The sequence below is a fragment of the Pygocentrus nattereri genome, chromosome 23 (assembly GCF_015220715.1).
Source record: "Pygocentrus nattereri isolate fPygNat1 chromosome 23, fPygNat1.pri, whole genome shotgun sequence".
In the NCBI taxonomy this organism is placed as follows: Eukaryota; Metazoa; Chordata; class Actinopteri; order Characiformes; family Serrasalmidae; genus Pygocentrus; species Pygocentrus nattereri.
Genome location: NC_051233.1, coordinates 27,171,739 through 27,183,908, shown reverse-complemented (window position 1 = coordinate 27,183,908; position 12,170 = coordinate 27,171,739). Strand labels below are relative to the sequence as shown.

The 12,170-nt window shown below is 40.8% G+C and overlaps 1 protein-coding gene across 2 annotated transcripts; it reads right to left on the bottom strand.

The window, feature by feature from the left end:
* Window positions 1-698: 698 nt before the first annotated feature.
* Window positions 699-9,943, bottom strand: chrne (cholinergic receptor, nicotinic, epsilon). 2 transcript variants are annotated; one of them, XM_017700347.2, is made up of 12 exons: window positions 9,789-9,943; window positions 8,900-9,033; window positions 8,661-8,705; window positions 7,647-7,756; window positions 6,136-6,291; window positions 4,962-5,065; window positions 3,672-3,872; window positions 3,287-3,401; window positions 2,850-2,964; window positions 2,150-2,357; window positions 1,684-1,817; window positions 699-999 (listed from the first exon to the last, which is right to left on the bottom strand). In XM_017700347.2, exons 1-12 carry the CDS (start codon window positions 9,859-9,861, stop codon window positions 832-834), a joined length of 1,563 nt encoding a protein of 520 aa, XP_017555836.2. In that variant the 5' UTR covers window positions 9,862-9,943; the 3' UTR covers window positions 699-831. The 2 variants fall into 2 exon arrangements, with proteins under 2 accessions (XP_017555836.2, XP_017555845.2); XM_017700356.2 differs by lacking the exon at window positions 1,684-1,817 and having other exon boundaries at window positions 874-999.
* Window positions 9,944-12,170: the final 2,227 nt, after the last annotated feature.

Below are 12,170 nucleotides of genomic sequence, written 5' to 3'. Positions count from 1 at the left end.
CGCTATGCTGTTTAGTTTGCATGATCTATGACTTTGTGGCTGAAAGAAAATTAACACTTGCAGTTGTCTGTGGCAGATCTACCAAGGCAGAAATTTCACTGACTAACTTGTGGCAAAAGTGACATCCTATGACAGTGCCATGTTTAACATCACTCTTCAGTATGACCCAGTGTGTCCACATACTTTTGGCCATATAGTATATCCGTCTTAAAGGCACAGTCATGTAAAATTTAATTATGACCATTTTGATATACAAAACTGATATACAAAACACAACTGTTATGAGGGGTAAAAAAAAAAGTAAAATACAAAAAAAGCAGGATATGGGCCGTGAAATTGTTCTTGGTAATGATGACAAAGAAGAACCACTTTTGGTTCCCTCAAGAACCTTTACAAGTGTGTTTCTTTAGAAAGGTTTGTAAACAGAAAACCTACAGTACCTTCACATAATGTAAAACCTCTGTACCGGTTTAAAGGTGTTTCCAGATGGGTACATACAGGCAACCATTGAGGAACCTTGATTTTTAAGAGTTTAAGTAAAAGAGATGACATGAAGTCCTTGTTCCTGTCGGTTAAGTGATAAAAGCTTCTGTGTCTAATGAAAGCATTTATCAACATTCATAGTAAGGGTGGTGAATGATTTCAGACCCGACTGCATTCAGCCCCAAAACGTCTACAATAAGTGGAGGCCTTTAGAGTTTTAGGTAAATATAGATCACAGTCTCATTAGATTTAATAAATGCTTTTAGATTTCTCTCAGGGTGTGTCTTTCTCTCACCCCCTCTCTCTCTCTTCTCCTGTCTGTTCTCTCTCTGATGCAGGGCTACTCCTTTATTCAGGAGTGTATGTTTTATTCTCCCAACTGAAAGGGTACTCCGGCGCCTGATTGAAGTGACCCATGAGGAAGATGGCCACCGTTCCAATGGAGAAGAGCAAGATTGCTGCCCAGAAGCAAACTTTGTCAATCATCTTCCCAATCAGGACCCAACTCTCCATCTCCTGAGAGGGTGAAAAAGAGAGGGAAAAGACAAAGCAAGTTAAAGGGCAATTCCACTGAATTTTAAGACCTAAATCTACAACAGTCCTTCAGAGTGGTTTGGCATGAAATGTTCCATAATTGAGAATATGACAGGTTCAGAATCGTTCACAGTGCTGGTGATAGAAACCAGACATCTGAAAAGTTTCATGACTCTAACAGCCCCCTCGCTGAAAGTTGTTACCATGGTTACGATGATGAGTAATAATAATAATAATAATAATAATAATAATAATAATTTTCACTTTTTTAGAATTTTTTGTTGTCGTTCAGAATTACCATAACAGATTTACCGCAATCAGTTTCAAGATTATACAAAAAAAACCCTGTAAATAAAATGACTACATTTGTGCTGTACGCATTGTGACCACTGGTTTCTATCACCAGCTGTGCTAGTAGAAGTTAGTAAGTTTCTCTAGAAGGGAGCATTTCACATCAAACCACCCTGAATGGCAATCTCAAATATCGATTTATGCAGAAATTTTGAAACAACTGCTGGAATTCTCCTTTAACATCAGCTATCACTTAACTGGGACTGTCCATCCTGAGGAAGTTTGGGCCCTGCAAAGACCCAAATACACACACACACACACACACACACACACACACACACACACACACACACACACACACACGTGCACACTTACAGATCCAATGTCATTCTGTTGTTTGGTGCTCTCTGCGATGAAGTTACAGGCATCCACACACTCTTTAATCTCTGGTGCTGCCTTAGCCAGACTCTTATACAGAGTAGCAGTGCTGCTCACATCTATAGCATCCACTAGAGGGAGCCACACACACACACACACACACACACACACACACACACACACACACACACACACACACACACACACACACACACACACACACAGAACAACACAGAATGTTAGCGCATTATAGGCAAACATTAGTCTCTGTGATGTAGTCTGGTCAGCACAATATTTTTGAGCTCTTTTGTATCATTAACTGACTGATTGTTGTCCAATTAGGCATCACATTCAATACGTCTTTTGCATGTTCAGGTACTTTAAATAGATCAGCTTTGTTCCTGTGATGGAAAAGCCTTGATCATTACCAAATAAAGTGTAATGAATACTTTGTATCGTTTACCAAAGGATCGTGTCAGTCCATGTCTCTCTCTCTGTTTGTCGAACATCATCTCACTCCGCGGCTGCTTCAGGACATACTCCTCAGCCCGCTGCATCAGACCGAAGGAGCTGCGCCTCCTCTCCCTAACTCCCCCCATCCCACTCTCCTCCTCACCATCATCCACCAGAGGGGCCATGCCCAGGAAACGAGGGACCACCTCCAGGAAAATCTGAAAGAGTAGGAGAGGGAGGAGAGATAAGGATCAAAGCCTTAGCTCAGTATTAACTACACTTACTGGCTAGTTTATTAGAAACCTTGACCATGAAGTTCCACTTTGCTGGTGTACATCATCAATTGTACAAGCAGAAATGTCCTCAAATTATCTTCCTGCAGAGGAGGAAGTTTAGTTCCAACCTGTATCCAATAAGTACATTTAATCCAGCCATTCAGGAATGTGGGAAGAGGTTGATTAGCTGGAGCAGGTGTGGCAAATTGTGTTTGGAACTAGGCTCTGTAGGGAGGTAACTCTCCAGGACCAGGGTTGGAGACCAGTTGTGTATATAGTCCAGCGAAACTGGACACTGCTTGTTGTAAACAACATGTAAGAAAGGCATTTAGAGTGGCTTGATGTCAGAAGCAAAATGGACAGAATTGAGCTTTACAGGAACAGCAGGGAGGTTTCATTACAATACATATCACTTCAACACACGCTGAGACATACGTGCTTGATGGTGCGAGACATGGTGTGTGTGCTGGGGCTGCGGAGGGAGAAATTGAGGACGATGATGCAGTTGGTGACGATGAGTGTGGTCACGGACATGACGAAGATCAGGTACCTGGGACAGAGATATCCACCAGAAAGGGCTTTTAGTGAAGCAGAATCGTTACATGCTGTACCTGTAGCGTATAGTCAACTACCACAGAATCCAACATCAGCCCACTGACTTATGTGATGAGCATTTTGAGTAAACTGGTTTTCTGTTCTTTCCTAAATATACGGAGACAAATTAAAGTTCCTGTCTGTGGTGATCAACCTTATACTGCACTGCCCTAAAAATAAAGGGAACACTGAAACAACACAATATAACAGAAATGAGGATGAAAAACACTGTTTTTATTCCTATATAATATATATATATATACATAATGGACACTCACTTGCCGATGAGAGGGACTGAGAGAGAGGTCTCTGGAATCTTCTGAGCAACAAGAATGAGGAAGACAGTCTGAGCCAGGAGAACTGAGATAGACACAGTCAGCTTCTGCCCTCCAGCTACGACAGAGAGAAAACAGACAGGGAAAAGCAAAATGATGTTGCTACTCTACAACTGCACAGGTTTCAAATCATTTGTAGGAATAAAGTTTATATCTAGAATGAAGATCCATCCAAAAGACATCCAAAATACGTTCCCATGTGTAGTTTAAAGTAATTAAATCTACACTGTATAAACTATTATTATTGAATAAAACCAACAACAGTTATTCATATGAAATGATTCCAAACTTAAGATCTAACAGGATGTGACAGTAAAGACGTGCTGACCCTGGGCAGGCAGGAAGTAGGCCAGGACAACCAGTGAGGAGATGAGGGAGCAGGGCAGGATGATGTTGATGATGTAGAAGAGAGGTTTCCTCTGGATGATGAGGTTGAAATACACCTCCTGGTACTCCAGATCGTCTGGAGAGTAGCGCGGGTTGGTCAGTTTGCGCGCCGGGCGATGCTTGATGGCCCACTCTCCGTTCTCTGCAGAGACAGGTGGATGGATCAGTGCCAGCAGGACAGTAAAACTATGAGTGGATAGTTTTGGTTGCTGTTGTTGTTGGTCATTTTTGTGGTTCAGCAGGTGTGAAAAAAAAAACACATCAATTCGTCATATACAAACAAAAGCACAAAAGTATCAGGACATACCTTTTAATCATTGAATTCAGGTGTTTCATTCAGTCTCATTGCCAAAGGTATATAAAATCATCAACAAGCCATGCAGCCTGCCTGTTCAAACATTAGTGAAAGAATGGATCATTCTAAAGAGCTCATTAAAATCGAACATGGTACTTTAATAGAGGGCCATCATTGCAACAAGTCAATTAGGAAAAATAATCTTCCCTCCTAGATATTCCACGATCAACTGTTAGTGACATTATGGAAAAGTAGAAGCATTTAGGAACCACAGCAACTCTGATACAAAGTGACAGACCATGTAAAGTTATAAAATAAAAGTTGCCAGCGCTCTGCTGACTCAGTAACTGCAGAGTACCAAACCTCCTCTGCTTTAACATCAGCACAATGATGTTGCATGACTAAGCACAATGCCAAACATCAGATGGAGTGGTGTAAAGCGCCACCACTGGACTCTGGAGCAGTGGAAATGTATTCTGTGGAGTGATGCTTCTCTAGCAGTCTGATGGATGAGTCTGGGTTTGGTGAATGCCAGGAGAACATTACCTGCCCGACTGCATTGTGCTAACTGTAAAGTTTGGTGGAGGGGGAATAATGCTGTGAGGTTTTTTTTCAGGGGTTGGCCTTGGCACCTTAGAAGGGAAATCTTAATGCTTCAGCGTACTCAGACATTTTAGATAATTGTATGCTTAGAAAAATGTGAGGTTATGATGAAATAAACATAATTGTGATGAGAACTTAAAGTCTGATGCATGTCAATGTTGTCTGTATCCCACTCTTGTATAAACAGTTCCTCCAGTCATATCTGTCTATTCCTATTTGTGAGGCACAGAATCATTTTCTAAATCATTGTAATTAAACTGAATCACTGTGAGCTGAGCTGCTGGTGTTCAGGTTTTGCTCTGATAGTGTTTTGTACATCTGAGTGTATGTTACCAGTGAAGGCCTCTGGGTCGATGTCCACCCATTCAATGGGTTTGTGAGTCTCTAGATCGATAGCCAAGATCATGTCAATTTCATTGGCGCTGTATGTCTGAGACCTACCACACAGAGTCAAAGGAGAAACTATAAGTAGGTGTGCATTATGTACACTGTTAGCCAGGCAATTGTTATGATTACTACAAGTTGTCTTTGCATTGAATTGGAACTTACATTCATGGGCCTCTTGATTAGAAACCCCTCCCTTGTGGGTCTACCATGCTGGTGTACAGTTGGCGACTGTAGCCCTTTTGATGCCCAGTTTGTGTTAGTCACCCTGTAGCCGAGTAGTTACCTGAAGTCAGTCCTGGTGACCCCAAACTCTCCATGTTTTTTGTACTGTCCCTCTAACACCTGACCCAGCGCATCAGAAGTTTATTAATTTAGGTTAATGAATTGAATTAGGTGTGTGCTGGATGAGAGAAAGCGCAAAAGAAAAGCGTATAGTGTGGAGTTCTCAGGAGTGGGAGTCCCTGATTTTCATCAGTGGTCAATTTCTGACCACAGAGCTACTCTTGGCTGGATATTACTGACTGGTAGACCACTCCCTGCTGCACAAGGGTTTGATATACAGTGAGCAGTGAGTAAACACGTAATTTAGGTTTCTAATTGAGAGGCCATTAAATGGAGGTACAAGACAGCTGTTTCAAATAAAGTGGCCGGTATATGGAAGTATGAGGCAAGTGTTTCTAATAAAGTGGCTAGTGAGTAGATGCACAATGTAGGAGTTTCTATAATGTGGCCATTGAATGGAAATGCAAAGATTTTGTTTCTAATAAAGTGGCTAGTGAGTGGAAGCAAAAGTTAGGTGTTTCTAATAAAGTGGCCAGTAAATGGAAGTATGTGGTAAGAGTTTCTGAAAGTTGCCAGTGAGAGGAAGTACAAGGTTGATCTGTCTAATAAAGCGGCCAGTGGGTCCAAACACAAAGTAGCAGTTTCTAATAAAGAGGCCCATGAGTGGATGTATAAGGTAGGTGTTTCTAATAAGTGGCCAGTGAGTGGAAGTATAAGTTAGGGGTTTCTAACAAAGTGAATGGGAACATATCAGATGTGACTAGAGCATTTGGTTAGCATCTTGCCTTGTAGAATATCAGGATAGCAATTATTAATCCATGTTCTCCAGTCAGCCTACCTGAAGACCAGTGTGCAGTTTTGCCAGTCGAAGGGAAAATAGGTGATTTCAATGGCACAGGTGCTGCGATAGATAGCTGGAGGCAACCAGTACATAGAGCCATCACTGTAGATCAGCACGTTAGCATAATATGCTACATCAAATTTACCATCAATGCTGCAGAGAGAGGGAGAAGGAGATTGAGAGGGCAACATTAGACTGATGATGAGAAACAGCTTATACTGAGCACCTCTTATTCGGTTATTAATATTAGGGCTTCTTATCCACTAACTACTGTGGACTGTGGAAAGGAGGGCACCAGAACTGAGACCAAAAGTGTTTTGTACGATAAGTAAACTTTCCAGACAACTTCCACTGTACAAAATACAAAACTATCTCACATAAATATTGTTGTTTTTGTTTCTTTTCAATTGATTGATTTCTCTGAATTAATTAATGAACTAATTAATTAATTATTCACTAACTGCTATAATTCTTCAGTATCTGATTAAACTACTCCCAATCTACAATGGATCATTAAACTTGAAACATGAATCATTAAACTAAACAATTCTATGAATTTACAAGCAACTGCTTTTAATCATTTAGTAACTGCTATAAATTATTTAGTATCGACTACAAATGACTCGCAAACTACTATGAATTCTTCAGTAACTACTAAGCATTATTCAGTTTTAGCAATGACTTATTCAGTAACTGCCATGAATTATTCAATAACTGCAATGAATTATTCAGTAACTGCCATGAATTATTCAATAACTGCAATTAATTATTCAATAACTGCAATGAATTATTCAGTAGCTTCCATGAATTATTCAATAACTGCAATGAAATATTCAGTAGCTTCCATGAATTATTCAATAACTGCAATGAATTATTCAGTAGCTGCCATGAATTATTCAATAATGGCAATGAATTATTCAGTAACTTCCATGAATTATTCAATAACTGCAATGAATTATTCAGTAGCTGCCATTAATTATTCAATAACGGCAATGAATTATTCAGTAACTTCCATGAATTATTCAATAACTGCAATGAATTATTCAGTAACTGTCATGAATTATTCAATAACTGCAATGAATTATTCAGTAACTTCCATGAATTATTCAATAACTGCAATGAATTATTCAGTAGCTGCCATGAATTATTCAATAACGGCAATGAATTATTCAGTAACTTCCATGAATTATTCAATAACTGCAATGAAACATTCAGTAACTGCCATGAATTATTCAGTAACTTCTATGAATTTAAAGGAGCTACTTTGACTTTCTGAGTATCTACTATGAATGATTCAGTAACTAAAACATTTCTGCTGGTTTCTAATTTAGTGTGCAGGAAAATAGTATAGCAGTCTTGACCTGCTGATGAGTCCACAGTTTGTTTTCTCAACAAGATCAATAGGAGGGACAGGAGGGGGCAAAATAGTACTGAAGGACAATGAAAGGAGAGAGGGAGTGGGAGAGAGAGAGAGAGAGAGAGAGAAACATCCTTCTGCAGGGTCTCACTTGTTCTCCAGCACTATGTCCGGCAACCACACCGTGTTGTACGGCACACGGATGATGCCGATGTCGTGGTAGTCGGAGGTGTTCCACGCCAGGCGATAATCGTTCCATTGCTAGAGCCAGAAGAGGTCCAGAGGCAAGATTCAGCAGGGAATGAGAGTCAGGAGAGAGAGAGAGAAGGAAGAAGAAGAGGGATACGAATGAATATCAGATAAAAGAAGAAAAGTGGTTGAGAATGAAAGAGAGGAGACTGCATTGATAACGAAGACAGAAAGAGACTGAGGGAGAACCAGAGACAGACTGCCAAGAAGAAAACAGTGCCATGCTGAAGAAGAAAGAAAGGAAAGACCAGAGCGGATTTGAGGACCAATCAGCACAACAAGAGCAGTAAAGCTGCAGAAACGTCAGACTGTGACTGTGACAGAGGGTCACTCCTGACATCCAGTCATGTGCAAAAGTTTGGGCGCCCAATTAACATTGAACATATTATCTACAGAGAACACACTTCTGCACATTTGAATGCAAAATTACTGTTTATTTGCTGAACTGAATATACTGGAAAACAAACAAACTAAAAACACATCAAATGTGGCCTGTGCAAAAGTTAGGGCACACTTAATATAAAATTTTTTCCAACATGTTAAACTCAATACATAGAAATTGTGCACTAAAATGAGAAAAACAGGAATGTTTTAGTTCATTATGTGTACGTTACTCAAGCGTGCGCTCTGTAGAGGACATTCAGAGATTATATCAATGTAAACATAATGCCGTATGAACGAGACTGCTCAAACCTTTGGTATGACTGTATTGCTTGATTGAGGAAATATTAAGTCTTTGTACCTTTTTGTTTATTGGGGCAGGAAATTAATTTCTTACACACAAAATAAAAAGAATAAATAAGAAGAAAATAAAAAGAATGATTTTGCTCAAGCATTTTGCTGAAACTGAACTAAGCTAGGCTTAGGGGGTTAGGTGTTAGGGTTTAGGAGGAAATAGACTCAGCTGTTTACTCACCATTTCAATCCACACATTGGTGGTCAACGTCTCCTCCTTCTCATTCTGTCAACAAGCAGGATTTCCTTATTAATGCAGCAAATTAAGTAATAGTTACAATAAACAATACATATGAAGTCTCATTACTAAGTTCTATCTACGGTCATCTCAATACTGTATGACATTCTAGCACAGGATGTACATCTCTGGATTTATTACTGTAGCTGTGAAGTGCAGAGTGTTGGTCAGAAGGCCATTACCAGGGAGATGAGGTTGGTCAGGGTCAGTTTGACCTGGACCTCTACTTTATCGTCAGGGTGCCTCACCGGGCGAATGTTCTTATTGTAGTTCTTAAACTTGTCCGCTATCAGCTGGGACTCCTCATTTGCACTGACTAAGAGAGAGAGAGAGAGAGAGAGAGAGAGAGAGAGAGAGAGAGAGAGAGAGAGGGAGAGAGAGAGAGAGAGAGAGAGAGAGAGAGAGAGGGAGAGAGAGAGAGAGAGAGAGAGAGAGAGAGAGAGAGAGAGAGAGAGAGAGGGAGATAATGGATGTGAAAATAAATGATTGTCCCAGCAGTTGTAGAAAAAAAAACTGTGATAAAGTATTTGTTTATTTGTTTGTTTGTTTGTTTGTTTATTTACTCCTGATGATCTGGCCAATGCTTAGACACACAGGAGCCCCAGCTATAGTCTATTGTAGGTGCCAATGTTAAAAAATACAATGTTGTTATTAAGAACTTTGAGAAGGATGTTGATAGACACCGTGTATCCCACCACAAAACACAAAGCAGAGAGAGAGAGAGAGGATGAAAGAGAGAGAGAGCGAGAGAGAGAGAGAGAGAGAGAATAAGAGAGAAAGATGAAGAGAAAGTGAAAACAAGAGAGCAAGAGACAGAAGAAAAAGAGAACAGAGAGAGCAACAGAGAGTGAGTGAGGGAGAGGAAGAAAGCAGGCGAGAGAAGAGAGAGACAGAATAAGGGAGAGAGATATTGCAGACTTGCTGTTCAGTAGCTACTATGAAACTAAGGAGTAAGTTCTGTAGTGCTGAGAGGGAGGAGCTGAAGTGTGGACTCCCATTCAAACTTAAATGCTTAAACCACCACCGAACAACAGGACTTCAAATGTAGGCCCACCAAAAAAGCACACTTACCTCTTCCTGCAGTGACCACAAGCACAGCCACCACCAAGCACGTCAAAACTGACCAAACTGACCGGGCTGCCATCTCCGGGCCCTGATGCTTCTCTGAGTGGGGCTTCGTAAGGAAAAGCCAGGGCAGTTATTTGCCTTCCCCTTTCTCTCCAGCTGTCGCTGCGTCCAGCTCAGGTTACACTGATACCCAGCACAGCTCTTAAAGACCCCCTGAACCACCCCCCCCCCCCCCCCACCCTCCTCCCGCCGCCCCGCCAATAATCATCCACTCAGTCTGGGACACGGGCACAGACTGCGGGTCATTTCTTTCATTCACCTTAATCTAAGATGCTGGCTGATTCTCAAACTTCTTACTCCCTACACAGTGCACTGCATAGGGCACACCAAAGAGTAAACCCTGTGTCCAACAGGGTGCTATTTGGGATCTGGATACTATTAATAGCCCAAAAATGTGCTGACGGGTCAAGATCAAAGCTTTTCAGCTCAACATGGCCATGTGTAAAATAATTATGATAATACACCACTGGCATTAATAATAAAGATAGTAACGTGTTTAAAGCAGTATTAACTTATAACAGCAGTGATAAGAGTTGCTGGCATCTGAATTCCTCCAGAGAGAGCAAGTTGTGGGAGCAAGTTGAACAGGTGGAGTTGTGTTATTTGTTTTCCCACTCCTTTTCCGGCAAGCCACACCCCCTTTGCTGGGCTTGTCCCATGATGTTCAGCCTCCTGTGCTAAGACTGGCTAAGACTGTTCACTCTAGGACTGGTTGGACTGGTAGCCACTCTTAGTGCAGGAGGTGGAGTGGGTCTGAAAACAGGTGGGAAAAAAATAACGCAGTTAATTCCCTTCCACCCTGTTATGATATAAATAACCAGCAGTGTGAGTGTCCTGGCCGAGCAAACTGCTCTGGCGCAGCATGAGAGAACAGGGTCAGTGCTGGGGGAGAAGTGTTTGTGTGTGTGTGGTGGGGGCATTTAGGGGTGTAGAATTATAGGCTTGGTCATGTTAAGGCCAGCATGGCGACAGCAGCACAGCTTGATGATTTGTGACAGACACATGCACAGCAGTAAGCTTCTCTTACTTACTCATTGTCTCTTATATCAGACAGATTTGAATGGTTTTATGCTTTAGATGAAAATTTGGGGAGCCTAAGAGACATCTTACTTGTGGACACCCATTCTAGTCCTGATATTTAGCATGCAAAAATGGAGAAAAAATAATGCTTTGTTAATTTAAATTGAAGAATAAGTGGAAAATAGAATCTGTTACCAACTAAATGTGTGTGTAATATATCACAAAGACAAAAGTGAAGCAAGTTAAACTTTTCTAACCACTGTGCTGCTCGTAAAGTTTCTGACAACTGTTTACATTTTGTCGTTATTGCTTATGGGCGCCCTCTAGTGGTTTGAGCACGCTCCCATAAAACCCATAGGATGATCCAGGCATGGTTGTAACATAACGTCATAACTAAACCTCCCAAAGTAAACAATTTGAAGCAGTATACTGCATATTAAAATTTTTAACATGCTGATATTTCCTCTTCTACTTCATATTCGAAAACATATTTGCCACATTTGACCTCTTTTGGCTAATCATTTATATTAACGTGAATATATTTTTATGTATGTTATGGTTCAAATTACTTAGAACTGTATTTAATCGATTGTGTTAGAGACTGGTAAAGCTGTCACCACATGTCATTTATTTGCGCTTCTTCTTTAGGCATAAATAAATTAATTCAAATGTGTAGAACTCATATCTTTCATGTCAAACACATTTCGGACAGTGAAAATATGATATTACTTTTTTCACTCTCTGCTTGCTGTTTGCAAACTTATGCAGGTGAGGTGAACTCACTCGACCAATCACTGTTGTCTCTGACATTAGCATAGCAACAGCCAAGCTAACAGATCTAACAAGAAGTTTTCCGCAAATGTCACCAGGATTAGTTTGTCCTCTGCTTTGCCATGAATGGTGTAAGCATCTCTAAAAGCAGCTCAAATAAGACTCATGGGCAGCTCTGATAAATATGAGATGGCAGGATACAGTAGAGCAGAGCATTAGTGTGAAAAGGGTAACATCCATGTTTTTGTTGTTGCTTTCCCTGCAGTGACCTGGACAGGATGACACTTCCTGGGCTGCTGTCATTAGACCTCCAGCTGGGATGTAAGCCAGGCCCATCTATAGCCCCTCTATTAATACGAGTGTAAATCGAGCCTTGCCACTACAAGAGTAACAGGAAGCTCCACGTCCGGGCAAACAGTATTGCTTAGCATGGGAACCCGTTCAAACTCAACGTAAAGGAATAGAACAAAAAAGAAATTTTAATAATATGAACTTTCCGATTTCAGGGTTGAATGCAGATGGTTTAGCACTGAA